Source organism: Sturnus vulgaris, chromosome 24 (assembly GCF_052056855.1).
Source record: "Sturnus vulgaris isolate bStuVul1 chromosome 24, bStuVul1.hap1, whole genome shotgun sequence".
Taxonomy (NCBI): Eukaryota; Metazoa; Chordata; class Aves; order Passeriformes; family Sturnidae; genus Sturnus; species Sturnus vulgaris.
Genome location: NC_142266.1, coordinates 5,912,823 through 5,937,348, shown reverse-complemented (window position 1 = coordinate 5,937,348; position 24,526 = coordinate 5,912,823). Strand labels below are relative to the sequence as shown.

Here is a 24,526-nt window from a genome sequence, read left to right as displayed (position 1 = left end):
GAGGGAAAGGGGGGGGGGGGGGTGGATTTCCCGATTTTAGGAGGGTGTCCCCCTCCCCTGCCCATTCCCGGAAGGTTTTAGGGTGTTACATAAACCCCCAGATGTCCCATAACAGGTCCTGGCCGGGCACTGCCAGCTCGTGCAATTAGCAGCTTATTCTGTCGCTGTATTTTTGGTTCATTGGATTGCCAGGATTTAATGTTTATTTCTGTCCCACAGCTCAGCCCCGGCCGGACACGGGGAGCTCTGAGTGCTGCTGGGACAGGGTGACAATGTGGGTGCCATCCCCAAGGGGGTCTCAGTCCCCAAAGGTGGCAGGGGGACGGGGATGGGAGATTTTGTGGTGATGCCAAGCAGTGATGGGGGAGCTCTAAGCAGGCTTTTTGCTCCATGAAAAAAGAAAATCAGAGGGAAAACACGGGCAAACTGGCAAAAGGAGATGGTCCCACCGGGCAAAGGGGTCCCACTCAGCTCCCCAGGCAGCGAGGGGGGCTCAGGGCAGCCCCGTGTCCAGCAGGATTTAAAAACATCATTTTGGAGCACAGAGAAATTGCCCAGCACCAACCCATGGCACACAACCCCGAGCACTGCATCTCCAGCCCAGACACCCCACGGATATTTCAGGAAAGGACGAGCCCTGCTCCCCCAAAACACATCTCTGACATCAGGATCTACCAGGCAGCAGCACCCCCTTGTTCGGTTTTAAGTCAAAAATCGAGGAAAAAGGAGAAAACCAACCAAACCAAGCTCTCCTGGGATGGGAGGTCACTGGGGGTCCCTGCACAGCCCCAGGGACCCTCCCGATGTCACCATCCACGCAGATTGGAAAGCACCACCCAACGCTCTTCCTCTTCCTCTTCCTCACCGCAGCCTCCCCCTCCGAAAGCAGCGCGGTCCAACACGTGGCACGGGGTGACACAGGCGTCACCTGCCCCGTGTCCCACTCTGTCCCCAGGCCAGGGCACGGAACCAAGGTGCCAAAAACCATCCACATCCACCCTCACTTCCCATCCCGCCGCGCTCCAGCCTTGGCACCGCCGGCCATCCATAGGGACCGTGTCACTCCCACGTGGGTTTTTTGGGAATTTTTTTCCTTCACCAGACCCCTCCAGAGCCTCACTGCCGGGTCCCTTCCCAATTCCCGTGTCCATTCGGGATGGATAAAGGCCGACACTGGGTACTAACCGATGCAGCACATCCGGCACACCAGGCAGGCGCTGAGCCGCCTCTTCTCCCCGGACAGGAGCCGCTTCTCCATCGCCCCAGGCCGGGATGGCGAGCGCTGGGAAGCGGGGAAGGGTCTCCTGGCAGCACCTCCTGCTCGCCAACCTCGACCCCGGCGGGTGTGGACGGATGAGTTCAAGGCCACAGCTCCTCCCACCGAGCCACTTCCTTACCCCCGGTGCCCCCGGTGCCGGCAGCGCCCGTTCCTCCTCCGCGGCACCGCCGCCAACCTCTCACCGCGACGCCTCTTCCCCGGTTCCTCCGGCTGCTCCCAGCTTTGGAAAATCCTCTGGAAAACTCCCAGCAGCCAAGGGCAGAGCCGCTGCTCCCCGCGGTAGGTGGGGAAGAAGCGATGCGGGGCTCGGTGGATCGGGATGCGGGCACACGCTGGTCCCGCAGAGCCGGGCACTGCCCCGCTCTGCCGGCTCTTGGCTTGTTTTTCCCTCGTCTTGTTTTCCAGTTAATTGCACCAGGGACAAGAGGGACAATGCCAATGCTGTTCTCCGCTCTCCCGCTTCTGCCCAAATCATGTCCCAGGTCCGGAGCGCTGGAGCCGGGACGCGGCCCCGCTTGGCACGCGGGGAGATAACGGGGGCCGCTTTATCACCGCCTCTCTTCCTCTTCTTCTAAATATAATCCCCCTGCAGCCTTTCTGCCGGCTGCTGCCCCGGCCTGCAGGGCGACAGGAGCCGGGCTGCTGCCTCGGCAAGGTGGCATCGCGTCCCCGAGCATCTCCGTGTCCCACACATCCCACAGGGATGTCACCGGGTCCCACACGGACTAATCGGCACCTCCGGCGCTGCATCCCAGGGGTGCCCACAGGCTCCTCCACGAAATCCCTCCTCCCATATCCCGCAGAAATAGGGGGGGTTCTCCTCCCTTTTTTTTGGCCCTGACTCACCTCCTTCGGGTGGTTCCCTGGCTCTAACCAGATTAAACCTCCCCAGCCCGGACCCGTGCTATCAGCTGAGCTAATAATAATGCTGGTTACTGCTTACTAACAATATTAAGGCATTGCAAGCTTATCTCTGCCCAGCTAATCTTTTCCAGAGTCGCCCTGACAAATAACTTGTTGCAATCCCCCCCCCATGTTCGTCCTCTTCCTGGTCTAACAGAATTTTGCTGGCCCCAGTCACCAAAAACCATGCTGTCACCAGCCAGGGACAATCAGCAGAGGCACAGCAGGCAGGTAGGGCAGGGCCAGAGGGAAGATTACTGGGAATAGGAAAGGAAAATCTGTCCCACTCCAAAGACAAGCTAGTGGCAGGAAAATGGGCTGCAGAGCCTCAGGTGCCTCACACACAGAGCACGGAGCAAAGGCTGGTGGCAGTGACACAGGGGACATCATCAGCAAAGACAGACCATGAGCCTCGGCAGGACCACACGTGGCTTAATTCCCTCCCCACCTCCTCTCCCAACACTGCTCATCAGAGCTCAGCTCACCACATCCCCAAAAACGGGGATCCCAAAGGAACTGGGGCACTGCAGCACAAATCCCCCACAGAGGCTCAAGGGACATTGGTGGCTGCACAAGGGGAAGGTGATGCTTGGGGGTTTTTCCTCTTCTGTTGAACTCACCTAGTGAAAGGAAGCAAGGAAAACCATCCTGCCCCACAACTGCTTCTCCTAAACCAAAAAAAACCTCCCACTCCCCATCCCGCTGGATCTCAGCATCCCCAGGCACTTTCCATCGTCACAGGGATGGCTCCCAGAGGTGCTGGGTGCCAGGGAACCCCCAGCACCACCACAGCTCCCTGCACAGACAATTCCCTCCCTGTTTGCCTCTGTCCTGGCAGCCTGCCTGTCCCCAGCAGCTCCCAACACGTCTGGCCAGGAGCTGCTGCTCCCCCCCAGATCTCTCCTCCATCATTGCTCGCTGTCATCACACTCCATCCCCGTGTGCCTCCTCCTGCCCCAGGCTGCTGCCAGAGTCCAGCCCCAGCCCCAGGAACCAGCAGGATAAAAGGTTCCTTAGCTCCTTAGATTAGGCACCATCCCTAATCCCAATCCTGGTTTGGCACCCTCCATCCCACCGACACCCTTTGGCATTTTGTCATCCTCGGCAGGGAACCAGGGGGGGTTTCATGTCGCCCACCAGCTCCAGGAATAAAGTCGGGAATTTCTCCCAAACTTTTTCCTGCTGTTAAATCCAAAGGAACACAGGAGACACCGGACAGGGCATTGCACCAGATGATCTCAAAGAGATCTCCAGGATATCTCCAAGCCCGTGCTCAGTGTGAAAGTGGGATTAAACCACGGGGTAAAGGAGGGGCTGGTTACTTCAAAAAGCCAACACTCCAAATTTTTAAGCATTGAAACCCAGCGTTTTCACTTCAAGGCAAGCAAAGAATGAAAATGCACAGGGGGCTTTTTGAACCTGGCACTTTTGAGAGGGGGGGATATGCAAAAAAAAAATCTGTCTGGCTGAGGAGCACAAGGTATTTAAAACATGCTGGCTGCCAACTTGAGAGCTGACATAATCCATCATGACAACAGAGCCAACAGGGCAGGATTTACAGAGCCTTTCACCCAGGGAGGAGGAAATGGAGCCTGATTCAGCCTGGAAGAATGCACAAGAGATACCTGCGGTGGAAAAGTATCCAACACGTGGATATTTAATGAGGGAGACACCTGAGATGTGGTGACGCAAAGGAGAGCAGGGCAGATGCTCAGCAGAGCTGGGTGAGCGTCACAGAGTGAAAAACCTGCTACAAAATCATCCTGATGTTCCAGGATTGGCCTTTACCTGCCCTTTTCTGGGAAAAAAAAAAAAAAAAAGAAAAAAATCCCAGGTTTTGAATATACGTGCTGCTTGCAATGCTTACTCCAGGATTTTTTTTCCAAAAGGGGTAGATTTGGAGGGGGGAAACATCCCTCCAAACACGATGAAGCAACAGGTCAGCATGGGGAAGTTGGGAAGCATCCAAGGGGTCCCCAAATGGAACCAAGAACATCACTGGGCAACACTGCCCAGCCACGGAGATGAATTAAGTGGGCAGAGCAGCAGGAGGAATTGCAGCAAGGCTGGGTTTAGTGGGTGACAGGGTGCATTCAGTGTTTGTGCAATTCCCTCTCAAACTCCCTCTCCCAGAGGCAGAAAGGAAGAAGCGTATCCCAAAAAAGCAGCATCCAGGGAAAAGCCTGCGCGCGCTGCGGTCCCGCCCCTTTGCATGGAGGAAAAAAAAAAAAAAAAAAAAAAAAAGGAAAGAAAAGAAAAGAAAAGAGGGAATCGGTCATGGAGGCGAGGGCCCCATGCGGAGACACAGGCGAGAACAAGCAGAGCTGGAAAGAAAGAGCGAGGAATCAAAACAAACAAATCCCAGGGGGAAGAGGTCGGGACGGAGTTACCAAAACCTCGTCTGGAGCCGGGCGTTATCCCACACCCCTGTAACAAATCCTTGCCCTCCTTGGGCAGTCATGTGCGGGCCCTATTTTGGGAAACTGAGGCAGGGTCAGCTCGGCGAGGCTGTGCCAGCTCCAGGAGAATCTCCCAAGGCTCCCGCTGCTGTCACGGCGAGGGGAGGGAGCGAGCGGGGCAGAAACGGGCGGCAGAACCGCGCAAAACAAAAGCCAACCTCATCCCCAGGCACCCCCCTGCCTTCATCCCAATCACCCCCAGCCCCAAACAGGCCGGGAATGGGCGGTGAGGCCGAATTTAGGCATTCAAACCCTGCCTCCCCCTCCGCTCCCCATTGCCGTGCCCTCCTCCCTCCTCCCCGCGGCCACGTCCGTCCCCTGTCCCTGCTGCTGCCACGGCTCCTGGGGTGGAAAACAAATCGTGCCCTGGTCATGTTCGGCTATTTTAGAGCTCCCTGCCCCCCCTGGAACACCCCCCTACCTTCCCTGCTCCGGCTCCTCCAGTACAGGACGCCGGCGATGCCCAGGACGTGGCTCAGGACAAAGGCAGCGGGTGGCAGATAGGAGCTCTCCGAAAGAGGCATCGCTTCCTATTCCCGACCCTTTATCCCAAGCCTGGCTCCGATTTTTTTTCTCCTGCTGGAGCCCGGCATCGCCGGGAAGGTGAAGGGATGGAGGCTGAGCCGCTGCTTGGAGAAATTTCCAAAACTTCCTGCCTGCGCCTCTGCCCGCAGCTGGCTGTGTCCTGCGGCGTCCCCGGAGCTGGCAGGGCTTTGGGGACAGATTTGGGAGCTCCAAGAGGGGGCGGGTAAAGTGAAAAAAAGCGAGCGTCAGGCCGGCTCAAACATCTTTGCTCGGAGTTCTGGCGGCCAAACTTCGTTGTGTGTGTGCGTGTGTGTGTGTGTGTCCCTTCCCTCCCTCCCTCCTTTCCCCGCTTGGTGGGGAGGAGACGTCATCTCCTCAATATCCACTGCCAGCCCCGCTCGCTGGGAAGGAGCCGAGGGGATATCGGAGACAGCGCTGCCGTGGTGACATGGCCACAACGTCCCCGGAATCACGGGGGGGGTGGCTTGGGACAGGCACAAAAACTCAGCTCCCCCCTCCCCTGGATGGGTGACAGGCAGCAGCGTCCCCTGCCAGCAGGCAGCCAGAGATGCTGAACGCATGGGTGGGACACGGAGGCAGCGCTTCCAGGGCTTCCCGGGGTGCTTGGAATCACCGCTCTCACAGGAAACTCTGCCCAGCCAGGGCAGGGTGAAAGCGACGGTGACAAAATCTACGAGTTGAGGACCACATCCCCATCACCCTCCCTGGATGCTCTGAATAGTGTAAGAACTATTTCCCACGAGGAAACACCCCAAAAGATGCTCTGACACCAGACGTTGGTGCATTTCCCAACCTTCCCGTGGCTGCGGTGTTCTGTTTGCCCCTCAGCAGGGCAGACTGTGGAGCCCAGCCCCATTTACCAGCGGTTTGCACCGTGTTGGGCGTTACTCAGAGTTTCAGTTCTTTTCGGAAACGTTTCCGCTGCCGGCGGTACCAGGAACGGGCCCAGGGAAACCGAGAGTTCCCCGGCCCCTCTGCCGTTGTAACCACAAACAAATGGGCTGGGGAGGCTCCCACAAAGCCTGGATTGATCTCACAGCCCCCCCAGTGCCAGCTCCAGAGGGAGAAACTGGCTCTTGGATAGAAGATTGTACGGAATTAAAGGCTCATTTTTCGCCGTTCCCTTCTCCCGAAGGCTCAGACAAGAGGGGTTTGTTGTGCCGGGGCTTGGGGGAGTTGTTCAGGTGAGGGTGGCACAGAGCAGACCTGCAGAGCGCCAGCCTGGCTCAGGATTTACTGGTGGAATCCCAGAATTTACTGGTGGAATCTCAGGAATCCCAGCTCAGGCATTTTACTGACCAGGAGATGCAGCTCATGCGGGGCCAGCACTGCACACAACTCCTGCTCCACTTTTGGGAAACCCCATGAGCTCCAGGGTTTCACCCAGCTGCAAACAGAGATTTGTATTATATTTATAACCCTGAGCAGCTCCCTAAACCCAACAGCCACCAGCTAGTCAGGCACACAAAGAAAACCATATCAAACAAAACCTGATAGACCTGCCTGAAACATTCCAAAACCTGGCACAGAGCAGCTGTGGCCACCCCTGGATTCCTGGAAGTGTCCAAGGCCAGGTTGGACAGGCTTGGAGCACCCTGGGATGGTGGAAGGTGTCCCTGCCCATGGCAGGGGGCATGGAATGAGATGATCTCGAAGATCCCATCATCCTATGATTGCCTTATTCCCTACAACATCTTTTGGGACAATGAGATGGGTGATAAAAAAAAATACAGAATTACCCCGGGGCTCGGCGCTGTTGCAATATATTCTCCAGAGTTCCATCCCTGCCTGGATGAAAAATATCCCAGCATAGTTTTCCTCCACAGACGTCTGCTTTCTGTAAAAGCTGCAAGGAGGAATGACCCACCACGAGGCAGGCACGAGGCCACCATAAATGGGCCCGTGGTCCAACCTGAGAGGGGCAAAGAGCCTCCTGCAAGGCAGATGAGTGCTGGTGACGTGATGGAGCTGGGATGTGCCTGTGGAAAAGGGTCCAGGAAGCAGGAGCTGGTTTCCCACATCCCCTCACCCCAGCTGCAACCATGGGGGTTCAGCTGCTCTTGGGCTTCCTGGGTGTTTCCTGCACGGAGGGGATGATAAAATGCACTGAGTGCTGCCAGCTGGAGAAAGGCTTTGGGTGAAATCAATTCTTAAAATATATATAATCGTGTGTAAATATATGTTTGGGGTTTTTTTAATACATATAAATATAATTTAATGGAATTGTAGAATGCCCTGACTTGGAAAAGACCCACAAGGATCACCAAGCCCAACTTTTGAATATATTTTTATAAATATATATTTATACATCATACTGCTGCATCACCCTGGGGATTCCTGTGATCCCTGATTCATCCAGCTCAGTTTAACACCATCACCTCACTTTCCTTCTCGCTCTGCAGGAAACTGATAGGGCAGGAAGGAGGTGGCTGATCCGGGGTGTCAGGGCTTTTGGGGTGACTCTGCCAGGCTCTGGGGACCACCCAGCCCCGGATGCAGCCACCAGCCCCCACACTCCCCCTCCTTCCTACCATGGAAACCACCCCAAAACACAAACAGCTCATTTTTAGTTCCTTGCAAGGCAGCTTCACCCAGAAAGGAAAGGGGTGGGGAGAGGACACATCTCCCGCCCGCGCAGGAATTTGGGGAGCGGAGAGAGGCCCTGCCCTCCCACCACAGGGGGGGGTCCCCACCTTGCAGGGCACCCCCTTCTCTCACAGGGGGTGCCCTGAGCAGCGTTTTGCATCACCCAGAACGGTGAGACCCCCATCACTGCCCCCCTCCTGTGTTTAGGGTACCCCATGGGGCAGCTGGGGGCGGGGGGGGGATGCAGATCCCAAACTCCCCTTGTTCCTGCCCGGAGCTGAGTCACGCCAAGCTTTGGGTGTCCTGGGCTGTTCCTCCCCCCTCCATGTGCCTCCCCTGTGAGTAATGCTCAGGCGACAGAGATCAGCTCCCAGCTCAGCTCCCAGCTCAGCTCCCGGCTCCGGCATCTCCTTATATGACCGGAGAAGCTGCTGGGCAGCGTCACACAGGAGCAGGGCACAGCCCCCGTGTCCCTGGCACTGCTCAGGGCATGGAGGCACCCTGGCATGGCTGTGGGCAAAGCCACCAGGCTGCTCCTTCATCCCCTGGGTGCTGCAGCCTCGCAGAAGGCAGCAAAAGTTCCGTGAGCTCCGGGCCAGAGCCGGGTGTCCCAGCCCTGGGAGGTGGCAGCCAGGTGGCACTGTGGAAACGCTGGAGTGGGCATGGCTGGGGACACAGCAGAGCTGGCACTGTGGAAACGCTGGAATGGGCATGGCTGGGGTCACAGCAGAGCTGGCACCCGGCAGTGCTGAGCTGGGCTGAAGCATCACTCCAAATCTCTGCCTGCACCCCACCGTGCCCAGGTGACGCCAGTGCTCCCCAAAGCCAAGCCCAGCAATTCCCCTGCACTGCCTGCAGCGGGAAAAACTGGATGTGTGAGCAGCTGGGAGTGCCCTGGAGGGCTTTTCTACCCCAAAGGGTCATTGGGGTCACCCCACCCTGCCCACGAGGCACCCCAGTTCTCACAGCAGCTATAGGGCCTGTCCAGCAGCAGTGCTGAGCACACACAAACTGCAGGACAGGAGCCAGGTTTCCTGCCGTGCTTCCTCAGCGAAGCTTTTCCCCTTTCTGTTGTTTTTTCCTCCTTTCTGGGAGCTTTAGGATCAAACCTCATGGTTATGGCAGCAGCTGAAAATCGACCAGGAGGGGAAGAAGAACCCAGGTTTTGGATCAGGGTGCCTTGGTAAATCAAAGCATCACCCAGGGGCAGGTCCTGCACTGGAGTGGGTCCAGGAGTCCGTCTGGGATTCCTTGGGGGGTGCATGGGGTCACAGAGCTGGAGCAAACACTGTTCCTAACCCTAAACCAGGGGATGGAGCACACAGCCCACTCCACCGCTCAGCTCAGATCCATCCCCCCTCGGATCACAGCTCTTCCCTCATCCGCAGCATCACACCCTCCTGGCAAACCACAGCAAAGGCAGCTGCGGACAGACACACAGACAGACAGACAGCTCAGCAAGACACATCCCTGGCTGCCAGCACGTGCCAGGGCACCCCAAAACCTGGCGGCAAGCACGGGCAGAGCCCCGGCGGAGCTCCACCCTGCCCACGGCGCCAGCAGCCTTGGGAAAGGAAAGCCAGAACAAAGATGACGTTTCTTCTGATCCGGGCTATTAAAAACAAGGTGGAACGAGGCAGGTCACAGCTCCCGACGCTGCCCAGCTCCAAGGCTCCCAAAGCTCCCAATCCCCTCCTGGTGCTGGTGAATCACCCGGCCCAGCGTGTGCGGGCACAGCCGGTGAGCACTCGCCAGCCGGCTCCTGGCACAGCGGGCACATTCCCCACGTTCAACATTTCCTTCTGGCTTTCATCATCCCCAAGAGGCAACATTCCTGCTGGCAGGGACAAGGAGAAGCCTGCAGGGTCCTGTGCTGGACCCTGGGCATCATCACCCAACTGCAGCGCTGCAAAAATTTGGATTATGGAAACTCCCAGACAGCAACGCTCTGGTGGCCCTGGAAAACCAACGTCCCAAACACAGGGGTTCGTGCAAATAGGGATTTTGGCTCTGAGTATCCCTCCACTGCTCCCCATTTGCACAGGAATAGTGGGAGCTCCAACTGGGTTTCATCCAGATTAACCAGAGCAGCTCCATCCCACCCAGGGCTGGGGGGCTGTTCTGCACCAGCTCCCAAAACCTCCACCATGGGGGCAGCACAAATCAGTATTTGCCTGCAAATCTCACACTGAGGAGCTTCCAAAGGTCAGCAAAACAAGGGGAGAGGGAAGGGGCTGGGAGGGAACCTCAGAACCCCTCCCAGGCACCATCAGTGGTAAAATTGGAACTGAGCAAAAGGAAGCTCCCGTGATAAGAATGGAGATGTTCCCTTTTCCAGCAGACGTCTGGGCACCAAAATTAGAATAATATCTTTAAAAAAAAGACAAGACTTCCCTTCCCACAGCAGGGCTGACAGTGGTGCATTGGGGGGGATGTAGGAAAGCACCCCAGGACCACCTTGCTGTGGGACAGGAGGTGGAGGGCAGGGATAAGAAGGTTGGAGGCAAGGCTGGAAGCAAACATCATTCCTGTGGCTTTCATCCTGAAAAAGGCAAACAGCTGAGCTGGACAACCACCTGCTCATGGCTTAATCATTCCCCAGCAGCATGAACTCCTGCTGGAGGGCAAATCCCCCAGCACACCACAAGTTATGGGGTCTATGGGAACGTGACATCCCAACGGGGGCCATCCAAAGGGACCAACTCCAGTGAGATGGACAGAGCCAACAGGAGAACCCAGGGCCTTGAGAATCTCAAAAATAACTCAGGAGGAGACCGTTCCCTACACAGCAGGATCAGGGAGAGGCTCCCACATCTCCTGCAGGAAGAGCAGTCCCAGGGCATCACCTTCCTTTCCCTGCTGGGGCTCGCTTTTTGGAGTCCAACTTTCAGCACCTTTCCCAGGAGCATCAGCACTTCCAGCCCTGCTGCCCACCCCTCCCCAGAGCGACCCCAGCTCCCTGACACGGATCCCAGCACATCCCTGCCCACGAGCCACAGTGGGCACACAGTGCCAGCCTGGACACCTCTCGTTCCAACTCTCTCCAACGCTGCCCAGATTTTGGGACTTTCCCTCCAGCCCAGGAGCCAGCGTCACGCTGGAGGGGGGGGTGATCTCAGCGCTGCTTTCCCAGCATGACCAACCTCCCTCCCTCCATCCACCCTCCCCAAGGCTGCCGGGATTCTGCTGACGCAGCAGCTCAGGCATTATTTCATCGCTTGCCACTTCTCGGAAGCCTCCCGTGGTTTGTCACCCCTGCGAGGACGCTGGCAGCTCCTGCTCATTGAGCAGTGCCATGAAATAAGCCCGGAAAGCACCGAACCCCACAGAGCTGGCACGGATTCGGTGGCATCATCCTGCTAGAAGGGATCAGGGACGAGCACTGAGGGGCACAAGATAAAAGCTGCACGGAGAGTTTGGAGCCATCCTGGATGCACCTGGGGGACAGGGAAGAGGTGAAGCCACAGGTGAGGAGGATGGGGATGCACAGGGAAAGGAACAGCAAAAGTCTCCCGGCAGAAAACACCGCGGGCTCTTCAGGAGGGAGCAACAGCAGCCCTGGGCTGAGGAAGGATTGCTCGCACACCCACGTGCAAGAGGACACACACGTCTGCACGCCTTCCCAGGGGCCTGTGCTGACACGAGAGGTGGCTTCTTTCCCAGGCTGGGGGAGGAGGAGGAAGGCGATGCCATCTCCGGGTCCCTCCCTGCCCCTCCGGCCACGGGGACAACGCCGCACACCTCCACAGAGCCGCCGTCTCCACGGCTGGGTAAACACCAGCTCAGGAATTCCCAGCACACCCCGGCAGTGGAGGGACAAAGCCATGAAAAAACAAGCCATGAGAAACACCAAAACTCCCCCATCCCCATGATGGAAACCCCGACAGAGGGGATGTGCCATAGAGCAACCCAAATCCCAAATCCTGCACCGGAGCTGAGCACCAGGAATGCCCTAAATGCTGGGAAAATCCCCCAAATTAAATCTCAAGCCCCAGCCCCTCTTGGAGTAGCCAGACCCTGCTGTGCTGTGGCTGCTCGGGGTGCAGAGCTGCTCGCCAAGCCCCAGGGAGAGCCAGGGGGAGCCGGATCCAGTCCCACTTTGGAGGGACAAAGCCATGAAGAAACAAGTCATTAAAAACACCAAAAAACCACCCCATCCCCATGATGGAAACCCCGACAGAGGGGATGTGCCATAGAGCAACCCAAATTCCAAATCCTGCACCGGAGCTGAGCACCAGGAATGCCCTAAATGCTGGGAAAATCCCTCAAATTTAGTCTCAGCCCCTCTTGGAGCAGCAGCCAGGCCCCGCTGTGCTGTGCTGTGGCTGCTCGGGGTGCAGAGCTGCTCGCCAAGCCCCAGGAGAGCCGTGGGGAGCCGGATCGGAGCCACAGCACTGGGATCATCCCCGGCAGCTCAAGCCCAAGCTTTGCACTTCCCACAGCAGCAGCTTAGGGAGCAGGAAAGCCGGGGGGTGGAGGGATGGCCGGCATCAAAACTCCTTTTCTAGCAGCTAACAAAAGAGCCCGTGTCTGGGCAGAGAGGCTCCTTATTCCAACGCCAGGCAGAGGCTGCTTGGCAGCGGGGGAAATAGGGAAATGTTGGGTTAGTGGGAACTGGCTGTGCTTTGTTTGGGGGGTGCTGTGTTTGCACAAGTCCCACACAATGGGGGTGTCGGGGTCAGGGGGGTCAGGGCTGGGCTATCCCCTGGGTACGGCCACCAGCTCTGGTGGCCTCATCCTGCTCGCCACAAATAAAGCACAGAGTCCTCTCCTTTTTTTCTTGTGGGTTCTCCCTTTTTTTTTTTGCCTCCAGCTCCCCCAGGTGTGCCCCAAAAAGCAGCTCAGGGTCCCCCCAGCCTCGCCACGCTGCGAACACGAGCAGGGCGGTGGCGGAGCAGGAGATGTGCAAAACCTCCTCTCAGAAATGGAGGTCAAAGAGAAGGAAGCAGCCGATTCCCTCCTCTCTTCCTCTGCAGATGGAGGGCAGGCAGCAACCTTGAGCCCTGATCTCATTAGATGTCCCAAACTAAGCAGTGTGAAACCTGATTAGCGCCGGCCGAAGGAGCGGCAGCTTGTTCTGCCAGCCAGCCCCAGCACCCTGCCTCTGGACAGGGGGGTCTGAGAAACAGGGCACCCACAGCTGCCTCCCCACAGCACCCAGGACCTGGTCCCTGGTCCTTCCAAGCTCAATCACACGCCAGGTCATGGCCGTGCTGTGCCCTGAAGTGATGCTTCCATCCCAGCTGCTCCCGCCAGCTCGCCTTGGTGTGCAGCAGCACAGAGAAATGTCGGATTAAAAAAAAAAAAAAAAAAAAAAAAAAGGGGGGGAGGCAGGAGCCCAAAACTTCTGTTCCCTAGAGACCTGCTCTCCTGCAGAGAAACTTAATCCCTGTTAAAAGGCAAATGAAATAATCCAGTTGCTAACACTGCTCCGGCCGCTCCGTTCAAGCCCCAGATCCGCCGGACCCCTCCAGCCTGGCCCAAGCCCAGCAGATTCCCTCAGCAGGGCTGAGCCCTGAGCCGGACTTCTCATGGCTAAAACCATCCCTGGCACCACAAAGCTGTGGTGGGAAAGCTGTAAATCAACAGAGATCCTCAGCAGGGCACAGCCCAGGGGACGCTCCGTGGGGTGGCCGTGCTGGAAAAGTGTCCCACAGGAGACACCAGCCCCATCCTCCTCATACATGGGGACACAGGGCTGGCAGAGCCATGTGCTGGAAGAGCCAAAACTCACCAGGGCCTCCACCCAGGGAAGATGTTGGCCCTGGACCTCTTATCACAGCCGGCCACCTTGGGTGGCCCCGTCTGCTCCTCGGGGAAGCCACCACATGATGGGACGAAAGCAAACGGTGACAAGGGGACGTGGCACCACTCCAGCCCTGTGGCACACAGCAGGATGCTGCTCCTGCCTCCTGCTCCGATCCCACACATCCCTCAGGCAGCAAGTAACATCCAAATCCCTCCTTTTTAACAGCAGAAACTCAGCAGAGCCACAAAATTCCTCACTGCGGTGCCATGGTGAGGTGACAGGAACAAGCATGGACCCACTCCTTGGTCACAGGGGGAAAATCTGAGCTTGGTTCCCCTGGGGAAAGCACGTGGCAGCTCCAAGGTCAGATGGAGCCAGATTAGCTGGCAAAGCACGGACAGGGCCGAGGAAATGCCAGGTTTGAGCTGGCTACCAAGTAAACAACAAAACTCCTCAAGAAAGCGAAACCAGCCGGCCTCGTGCTTGCTGGTAAAATTAACCCAGCAATAAATTTGTAATCCAATGGGTTTGCTCAGGATCTGGTCATCTCGGGGCCGTGACCGACGCCGCCCCGGGAAACTCAAGATGGAAACTGTGTGGAAAGTCTGGGTGACCCCAAAGCCAGCAGGGCAGGGTCCCTCCTGGAGCAGCATCCTTTGTCCCTGCTGTGGAGACAGGGATCTGGGAGGGCTGGGGGCACTGGGATGCTCTCCAAGCCCCTTGGAGGGCTGGCAGGGATGGATGCTGGCACGGAGCCGGGGGTCAGGGGCCTGGACTTACAACACACGAGCATTTACATATGAAACACTCCCAGCTCCAATATCCGCCTGCCTCCACCTCCCCGGGGAGATGAATAGAGATGAGGAGGGGGAGAAGGGAAAAGAAACCTCTCCAGCAATAAAACCTTGTTTTCCTCCAGCTCTGGCCAGCTCAAGGGTAGGCTGGGCTGGCTGCTTGCAGTGCTGGGAGCACACTCAGACCCATGGCAATGCCAAACGGTGACAGCAGGATGCACGGCACAGCATCCCCACGCCAGTGAGCACCACGGAGCCAACCATTCCCTGTGGGCAGCCCTTTTGAGCTTGGATGCACAGGGAAGCTCCCCCAGCAGTGTGAAAGGGCTCAAACTGTGCTGCCTCAAGCAACATTTGGCCTCCTCCAAGCACAGAATGCCAGACTGGTTTGGCTGGAAGGGACCTTAAAGGCCATTTCATCCCCATGGGCAGCAACACCTTCCACCAGAAGGTTCCAACCTGGCCTTGCACACTTCCAGCCTCCACCCCTTCCCTGCCCGCACCTCCCTGACTTAGAGCCACAAAGGGCTGTGGTAAACACAGCTGGTGACAGACAGAGTCAGCATCCCCGGGTTTAGAGGCAGCAAACAGAGCAAAACACACAGACTGGGCTCCTCAGGGACGTGTCACCCATGCTCCCATGTCCTTGTTCCGGGCTCAAGGGAGCAGAAAGTGCCACGAGCTCTGGGATGTGGGAGCCAGCACTCCCAGCAGGGCTCTGGGCAGCACCTGGAGAGGGGCAGGCTGCCAGCTCAGCTCCTGCAAGCAGTCACCTTGTAAACACGATTAATAATGTCATCTTGGCTCCCTGCACCTCGCTGTCGCGGGCAGGACGGGAATTCAGCGAGCTGCAGCTGGACACGGGGCTGGAAACTCCGTGTGAGAGCTGCAGCAGCAGCCCCAAAATGTGTAACAGGGCTTAACAGCACCCAGACCCCACCAGCCAAACCAAACCCAGCTCTGGCTGCCGAGGGGCTGGAGATGGAGGGGACAGAGCCAGCAGCCAGCCCCAGCGGGCACATGGCAACTCAGGGCTCCTTTCACATTGATTCCCAGTGCCAGCTGCAGCGAGGCTCAGGAAAAATTTATGATGGACACCACGGCAGCATAAGAAAGTGAATTATATTCCTCCCAGACTCGATAACTCAGGGCAGCTGTCAGCACAGAGCTGTGGGATTAACCCTTCGTGGCGGCGGCACGGGAGGGTGGGGACACTGCCAGCCCGCTGGTGACAACTCCCTTGGCTCCCTGCTAAATTAAACATGGAATTGATTCACCTTTGTTATACAATGGGATCAGCTGGTAAAGCCCAGCCGAGGCCTTGCTGTAAAAAGGGGCAAGTCAATGACAGCATTGTTGGGTGACAGGCGATGGCATTCCAGGTGCCTTCTGTTTTCCTCTCCTCTCCTTCTAGCAGCCCTGCAGCAGGATGAGCCTGGCTGGGAATTCCAGAGGAAAAAAAGCTCCTCTGATAGCAGGGAGGATAAAAAAAATAGAAGCAGACAGGGGAGAAAAAGCATTCCCAGAGCAGCAGGTAAGCCGAGCTGCTCTCCCACAGCCCGCCTGTGACACAGGGACAAGGGCTGCCTGCCTCCAGCCACCTGCCAGGGGCCAGCCCTGCACGATCGAGTGTCCCAGCTGGCTCTCCAGGGACAGCCTGAGAGGCAGGAGAGGGCAGAGCTCTGGGAAAGAGCTTTCGAAAGAAGAGAAGTGGGAAAACAGCAATCTGCAGCCACGGGGTGAGAACACCCTCAGCAGAACAGGATCAGCCCCCAGCCCATGGGAAATGCTGTCCCCTGGAGCAGGAATTTGGGCTCAGTTCCTTCCCCAGTTGTTATTTGGCTGGGCCGGCCACTGCTCCTTTGTGCCCAAATCCAAGGAGAGGACAAAAGAGGGAAGTGAAGGGGAGCCCTGGAAGCACCACCCCTCCCTGCTCCTCCTGGCCGTGCTGGGAGAGCTCCATCCACCCCAGACAGATGGTGGGACCCAGCTGGAGCCTCTCCCAGCCTCTTCCCCACCGTGGGTTTTTCACAAATACCTCTCAGGGTGCCGAGTCCATCCAGGAACTTCTTGTACTTCTCCAAGTTCATCTTCCAGCCAAACCCACCCTGCTGCTCAGCTGGGTGGCATCAGGGCACCCACAAGCTCCAGCCACTGTCCCCAGCTCAGCATTCCTGCTGGACTCCTCTCAGTCGCCCTTTGACCACTGGCAGTGTTTCCTTATTTGATGAAAGCCTCCCAGGGCTGAGGCCACCCCCCTTTTTGCAAATGAGCCCAGCAACTGCCCTGCACCATCAGGGCCCCCCGGCATCCCTTAGCCCACCCCTCCAGCAGCTTTCAGAGATTGTATGTCCTGGGGATATTTCCAGCAAGGGAATTGGGAGGGGAAGGAAAAAAAAAAAAAAAAAAAACCAATGGGATTTAAGGCTGGCAGGCAGATGGGTTCCCATCACTGTGGGAAAAGCCACTCTGGTGGGAGAAGTCTGGGAGAAGCCATCAGAAAAGTGCCATAAAATGTTGGGAAAATGGGCCAGGTGAGAGCCAGGAGCAGATGGGGAGCAGATCCCTCCTGTCTCTGCCCCCCGACACTCGCCACATGCCCCGGCTGCTTACAAAGCTCAAAAGGAGATTTACTGGTTTTAAAGGAATTTTTTTTGGCAGCAGGAAACCAGCCCAGAGTGATCCAAGGGGATCCAACTGCTCATTGCTGCCTTTCAGCAGGACTGGTGTCCACCAGGCACGCACCAGGACTTCTGTTAAATCAAATAATACAAACAGCAATGATAATGGTAATTATAGTAATATAATCATCATCAGTAGTGTTGAAATGTGCTGTCATGGAGGTAGATCCTGCTCTCCCCATTCCCTCTCTGGAAGGATCCCAGCAGATTGAGCAAGACCCACCACACGGTGCAGGATCATCCTGCCTGGGCTCCCACACAGCACTCGAGCTTTGCCACAGGAAGGGGAGAGAAACAGAGCGAGGATGTGCTGCAGGAGCCAAATCTCCTCCCAAAATACAGAGGGAAGTTCCCTGAAATTCAGGGTAGTGAGGAGATTCCCCTCATCCACGGGCACATGAACCCCTGGTTCCTTCACTCTGTGTTGAGATGGATCCCCAGAGCATCCCACATTACCCATAAAAATAGGAATAAAACCAAAACACTCATGGGAGCAACCCTGTGCCCACCTCCTCCACAGCTCCAGGACAGACTGACACTTCTCCAGGGACAGACACACACTGTGGGTATCACTTTGCAGGGTGAGCAGAACAAACTCAGCAGGCCAGTTGCTGCTTGTGCCCCTGACAGCTGAGAACCAGGGAGCCAAAAATCCTCCAGGGAACTCCCAGTTGGAAAGGGGGGCAGGTGGTGAGGTGCCTCATCCCCACTTTGATAACCCCAGCACCCTCTGCACCCCTGGGGTCCAGTGGGATGGAGGTGACACCTTTCCATCCCAGCAAGGAGCAGATCCAGCTGCCATGAAGAGCCTGGATTTAGGATCTGGAGGTGCCTGCAGCATCCCTGGCATCACTGGGCCATTCCCAGCCATCCCCCCGTGCCTTCAGCAGCAGAATGAAACTTGTTGGAGAAGCCAAGTTGTCACCACTAAAAATAGCACAATGGAATTTTCCTCTAAAGGAAGAAAAAAAAAAAAGGGGGGGGAAAAAAAAAATCCTGATCCTTGCTGACAAAGGGGTTGTGAGAAGGAAGGGTGGGAACAGCCCCATGGAGCCCCTCCAACTCCCCCAAACAGGCACAGGGAGCTGAGCCCATTGTGGGGACACTGAGATCCCACCTCATTTATCTCCACCCTCTCCTTCCCAGCAAAAGGCAGAGACCAGACCCCACCAGGATGGCCACTGGACACGGCAAGCAGGCAACTGCTCCAAAATTCCAGCAGCAGGAAGGAGATGCAGGGAATTCACCCCAGAACCCAGAGAGCTCCCCCAAACCCTGCCCTGATGGGGAGAAGGGCACTTCCCTCCTGCTGTCCCGAGGGGGTTAATGGGAAGTGGGTCTGACGCCAGCAGATCCCATCCCCAAAGCATCCCAGCTCCTTCTCCCCAGTGCAGGGAACGCCAGGAATTCCTGGAGGAGGGAGGATCGCTCCAGCTGGCTCCACCAGCACACAGAGACCGAGGGAAGGGGGGACTCAGGGGAGCCCCCAGCTCCTGCAACATCCAGGAATCCCAGCACAGCAACTGCCCTGGCAGCAGGAACGAGAAGCATCCCAAACAGCCGGGCAGGATGAAATATCTCCCCAGGCAGCAGCGGCTGGAGGCGCCTGCACTGAAACCTCCCGTGCCACCACCCCTGGCTGTCCCCAGCACTGTCACCCCAGAGCTGGGAGGATGCTGAGAGACCCCACCAGCGGGGATCACCCCCATCTTGGGGGGGTTCAAGCCATGCCAAGGATGTTGGCAGAGCCAAGGAATGGAAGGAGGGGGATCCCTGGACACGCCTGAGGCGCAGGGTGGATTTATTTAGGGACGAGTCTCAAGGCTGCACTGTCACCGCCCTGGCGAGCCCCCAGCGAGGTCACAGGGCCACAGCAGCTGTCCCCAACATCACGGTGTCAACTGAACACGCCTGAAGCAGAGGGGCGGTGAGGGGGGCGCTAATTAAGGCTCATTAGCTGGCACGTGCAGAGCGGGACCACCAGGCTGGGAAGATGTCCCGACCCTGCTCCTCAGGGAAAGGAGTCGCTCCCACAGGGGACATTTGCCAGGAGCAAAACTGCCCAAGGTCAGCTGGAATCTCCCAGCCAAGGCAGCCCTTGTATACAGTTTCCTGCAGGGAAAAATAAGCTGCTGGCAGAAGCATTTTCTGTAGGGCCACAACGGACCTGAATAAGGATTAATAAAAACCAAAATGAGTCCCGTCCTGGCAGGACACAAAAATCCCACCGGGATCAAGGCACAGCTCCATGGCTGTGCAGGAGTGGGGTGCATGGCTGGGGGGGAGCAAGAGATTTGGAGGAGGAGCTGGTTTCAATCCCAGCCATGCCAGGATTACACCCCTGACCTGGGCAGGGTCTTGAGGAAAAGGGAAAAGGCTCCCAAGCAGAGCTCAAGGTGGGCAAAAAGAAAACTGGGAGAGAACACAGCCCACGCAGGTGTTGCAGAGGTGCAAAACACAGCACTCATCACCTGTGGGAGGATGGAAAAGCTTCCCCAGCATCATTAAAAAAAATGCTCATCTGAGCAGAGGAGGGCAGGCAGGGCACGCTGGGACTCACCGGAGGGAAACAGGGCTCAACAGGAAATGAAAAATGGAAATGCAGGCTTGTCACGCACAGGAAAACAACAAAATAAACACAATTGTGGCCTCCCAGCGCCCGGAGCTCGCTGGCTCCGAGCACTGATAAACAGAGGGTGACAAAGGGACACTCCAGGCACGGCTGCAGGGAGCAGGGACAGGCACAGACCAAACCTGTCCCACCTCTGCTGTGAGCCACAGGGCCAGGCTGTGCTCTGAGGGGTCACAGGAACCCATCTTGCTGGGATCAGCATCCTGCTCCTCACCCAGAATCTCCCAAACCATCTTGTCCAACAGCCCCCCTCCCATTTTCCCCCTCCTTTTCCAGGAATCTCTGGGCTTATCTCACCCAGAAGCAGGACACACATCTCAGATCACATCCCAGGACTCCTCTGCCCGTGTCCACAACCAGACACACCAAATCTGATCAGTCTCACATCCCTCGGGAAGCTGAGGCTGGAGCATCCCCCTCCCCGGCCCCCCAGCCGGGTGAGATCCATCCAGACACACAAAACCCCACGACACGAGCTTGGAAGGGAAACTTCCCAGCTTATTAACACAAGCATCCTCCGTGCAGGGAATTTCCTTGGCTCTTTCCCCTCTCCGAGCTGGAGGCTGTTTGAACATCCCCAGACCGCCCAGACAGAGCAGCGCTGAGAGGTTAAATCTGGATTTTCCCGGGAGAAAGAGGGTCTGGAAGGAAAGGGAGATCTCAGGGACAGCATCCAGCAAGGATGAGGGGTGTGCTGGAGAGATCAGCTTCCTGCCTCCACCCCTGCTCCCCCACCACCACCTCCCAGCACCGGCTCTGCTGGTTCCCACCCCACCCGCAGCCTGGGATGGGATGGGAAAGGTGTGAGCAATCAGGGGTGCGGAGAGGAGCAGGTTTGCTGCTCCTGCCCGTGGACCTGGGAGGGTTCACCCAGCGCCGGGGGGCACAGCACGGGTGACCAGCCCCAGCAATGAGAGCTCCCGGCCCCATCCCGGCTGTGCCAGCATCCCTGCACCGCCTCTCCCCAGGGCAGCGATTGCCTCACCTGGAAAACTCACCTGGCGCTGCTAAGATCCGGCCACAGCACCGAGCTTAGGGCACGGCAGAGCCACGGAGAGGATTGGGAAAGGCTGGATTGCTGGAGCTCAGCGAGTGGGGTCCCTTCCAGGGCTTCCCCGAGCTGCTTCCCAGCTGCTCTGTGCATCTTTTTGCAACCCTACAACTGTCCCAGCCCTCCTGCTGCAGCCAGCAGCGAAACACTGCCCCGTGCAGGAACCAGCCAGGCTGAGCCCATGGTCCAGGCAGGGCTCACAGCCCCTCTGTGCAGGAGGATGGAGCTGTAGCCAGAGATCCCAGCTCCTTCATGCCCACCCTGAGCTCCAGCACAGCCTCTCCCTGCAGGAAGACAGGAGCAACGGGAACCTGCAGCGCCCTGCTGCTCCCACAGCCCGGATTTATCCATTTCAGATCCATAAAAAAGGCACTTATCACCCGGGTATTCAAACAATGGTGTTAAGACACTTTACATTTAAATAAAACCTCTTGTTTTACTTCCCTCTGGGAGGTTCCTTGCCACTGGCATCAGCCACGGTATGTCCAGAGCAGTCTAAACTTAGCTGACACAAGCGAGACGAGCCTGCAAAGGAGGTTGGCTGGGACCCAGCAGACGGAGGTCAAAGACTCCAGTCTCACCCTGGAGCATGAGCCGGGAAGGAAAAGGCTCCACGGGAACGCAGAGCTGAGGAGAGCAGGCAGAGAACAGCCCCAGCCCTTTCCAGAGGCTTTCCAAAGATCAAAGCCTCCCGGCACAGCCCCGCACCCCGGCGGTCACCTCCCGGTGACGGTGAGGCCACCTCGCACCCACCTCCTGCCCTCCCAGGGGATTTTCCCTCTGCACCAGGAGCACATGGAAAGGAGGAGAAGCAGCTAACAGCCCCAGGAGCTGTGAGAGCAGGGCTCAGCACGGTTCTGGTTCATTAGCAGGGCACCAGGACAACGCCAGCCGTGGTTTCCGCTGATCGCAGGGATGCTGGAGGGATGGAAGGAGGCACACACCTCTCTGCCAGGCAATGCCAGCCCAGGAGGCCCTGCAGATAGCCAGCAGGGCCAGGTGAAGTGGATCCTGCCACCTGCAAGACCACCAGCCCCATTTCCCTGCTGGCCAAAACCAACAGGAACGAAACAGCTCCTTGCACCGACCTCGGGCTGCCCCGGGCTCCTGCCACCTTCCTGAGCCCCCCTTCTGCCTCTGGTCCATCCCCCTCCCATGCCAGAGAGCCAATGACTTCCACACACATTCCCCCCTCAAAAATCAGGGTTATTCACCCAATGATGGAAAATCCCATGGCTTCCAGCCCAGCTCCCCCCACACTTGCTCCAGCCAGGGACTCTCCACTTCGAAAGTGGAACTTGGCCAACCCTCCTCTCGAGGGATGAAGAGGAAGGAGGGCTTCCTCTCCCCCAGCCAGGAGTCACCACCACGCCACCAGCCCCAGCAGTGCTGTCACAGGCCACAGAGGCCTCGTGCAGCCCACTCAGCACCAGCCAGGAGTGACGTTTATCCTCGTGGGATGCAATCCCTTACATCAGGAGGTGGCTGCATGCTGGGAGAGCTGCTTGGCTCAAGGAACAAGGCTCCTCCGAGTCCCCAGACACCTCCAGGTGCATTTGCTGTGGCACACCACCAGCCACAAGTGAGAAAAAAAGGAGGTTCTTCAGAGATGGGCATGGTCAGGAATGCCACCCACCACCAGGAAGGCTCCAGTCCCAACTGGAATGAATCCTGGTTGATTTATACAAGGGTTCCCCACCTCTCCTGTCCACCTCAGGATCTCCTCCAGTCCTTGGGACTTTGTTCCCTCACTAATTGCAGCCAGGTTACTCAACCAAGGTGACAAACCACCTTGTGCTGTCCCAGTCCAAACAAGCCAGGCCACGTGCTGGGCACCACGGAGCCGGCAGAGACAGCGCCGGGAGCAGGGAAAAGCTTTTGAGATGCCACAGCTCCAGGTTTTCTACCCCCAACCCCCCAAAAAACCACCAGTTAATTACGAGAAAGAAAGGATTTCACCAAGATTGATTAGTTAATGTTTACAGCACTGGGAAGCATGACCTGTGCTCTGAGCTTGGCAAAGCTGCCGGCACCCTTGAGTTGCCAGGGGCTGCTCAGCACAGGGCCACCATTTCCATGTGCTGGCTCCTGATTTTCCATAGCGAGGGTGAAAACACAACAGGAGGCTGCCATGGGAATGGAGAGTGGCCTCAGGGTGACAGAGTCGTGCTCCCCTTCCCGCCCAGACCCCAAAAAGCTCCAGCATCACCATCACCGATGCCGTCATTCCCAGCGGCATCCGCAGCTGCAGGTCCCGGCATGTGCCTCGGCACTTTGATCCAGGGATGAGGCAACAGGGGCTGGAAGCCCTGCAGGGCACTGGCCTGCTGGCTTCTAACTGGGCCACACTGGTGAAGGTGGTGGCACTGGGGACCCACCAGCTGCAGGTGTGGGGTTCTTCCCAGACAGGACAACGCCAAGGAAGCGAGAGCCAGGGAAGCACTGAGACAGCACCACCCCCAAAATCCCCACTTTTAGCCCCATCCTCTGGTTGAAGCCACCCCCTTAGAGCAGGCGGGTGCCCCCGCAGTGCTGATGCAAACAATGATGATGGTGTCCTCCCCCAGCACGGCTGGGATCGGGATCATCCCGGCGAGCCCCCGGCGCCGCAGCGCTGCGGCACAGCTCCCCGGCACCCCGCTGCCGAGGGTGGGTGTTCTTAGAAAGAGAAGAATCACGGGGATCTGCTTCACTCCTGCTCACCAGGGAAAATCAGGACTCTCAGCCTGCTCTGGGACCCTTGCCTTGCTGCTCTGTTTGTTTCCAAACCTGTCCCGGCTCGCTCGACAGCAGAGGCCTCGCTGCTCAAATTGGGATTTTTTTTTTAGGGTATTTAGTGGTGCTGTCTAAGAGAAATGCATTTGCACAGTGCCAAGTGTCCTCCTGCCCTCCTGATAGTGCCAGGTCCTGGATATGGCAGGTCCAGGTTGGCCACCACAAGCTGGCCACCACCAGCACAGGTCTCCCCACTCGGCCCTCAGCAGTCACGTTCCAGTGAAAACTCTCTGTTTTTGCAGGATTAAGAGGGGGAGGGGATGAGCCAGTGGAAAACTTGTTCTGGACAGGAAAAACCGAAGGGTTTACAGGAGCTGCAGAAGAGACAACATATCCACCAACTCAGACTCAAACAACCCAAACTGGGGCTCCCACTCCCAGCCCTTGCAGCGCTGGTGGGATGTCCCAGGAGGGGTGGGGAGCTGGGAAGGGGTCAAAAGCAAAGGAAAGCTTTTATATGGAGTATAAACACTCATTTCCCCTACACCACAAACAAGCTCCAACAACACCCAGCAGGGTATTTCCAAGATATCACCAGCTTTCTACCATATCCCAGTGCAAAAATCAGGTATTCCCTAAAAAAACTCCTTCCCAGAAAGAACCCAATTGCTCGTGGAAGGCACCAACAGCCAGAGCTGGGAGCGGGCAAGGGGAGCCCAGGTGTCAGGGGTGCTCCAGCTGGACCAAGTGCATTACAAGCCCAGGAATTTCCATCTCTTTTTTGGAACAAAGCAAACCCGATGCAAACAGGAGCTCGTTCCGCACCAGCGCCGGCATCCGCGTCTCCACGCTGAACCCAACTACATCAAAGCAGCTTTTTTATTAATAAAAAAGTTTGTCAAGTACTTGGACGAGCCCAAATCACGTTTCCCAATGTCTTTGCAAGGCACCCGGTGAGGTTTTATCCCCTGCTCCCTGCGGAGGCTGAGAGTCTCTCCCACCTCTGGGATGTTTGAATGGCACCCCCTGAATCAGGGAGCCAGGGAATCCATTATTCCCCTTTCTCCGCAGGCAGAAAGGAAAAGGAAACCGGCACTGCGAGTGCCTGGCTCCTCTCGGCCCGACCATCCG

The 24,526-nt window shown here is 57.3% G+C and overlaps 2 protein-coding genes across 8 annotated transcripts in view; one reads left to right on the top strand and one right to left on the bottom strand.

Moving 5' to 3' along the window:
- Positions 1–24,526, bottom strand: part of MACF1 (microtubule actin crosslinking factor 1) — a 137,695-nt gene that overhangs the window by 106,926 nt on the left and 6,243 nt on the right. Inside the window, exon 1 of one of the 7 annotated variants that reach the window (XM_088178160.1) lies at positions 5,063–5,180. The exons of the other annotated variants lie outside the window; for them this stretch is intronic. Coding sequence (XP_088034286.1) covers positions 5,063–5,165 — 103 coding nt within the window. The 5' untranslated portion in view covers positions 5,166–5,180. Of the gene's footprint in view, positions 1–5,062; positions 5,181–24,526 lie in introns of those variants that run through there. 7 annotated transcript variants of the gene reach the window in all.
- Positions 756–4,397, top strand: LOC148221305 (uncharacterized). The gene is made up of 2 exons (XM_088178186.1): positions 756–1,558; positions 3,721–4,397. The coding sequence occupies exons 1-2, from the start codon at positions 1,188–1,190 to the stop codon at positions 3,776–3,778; spliced, it is 429 nt and encodes a 142-aa protein (XP_088034312.1). The 5' UTR covers positions 756–1,187; the 3' UTR covers positions 3,779–4,397.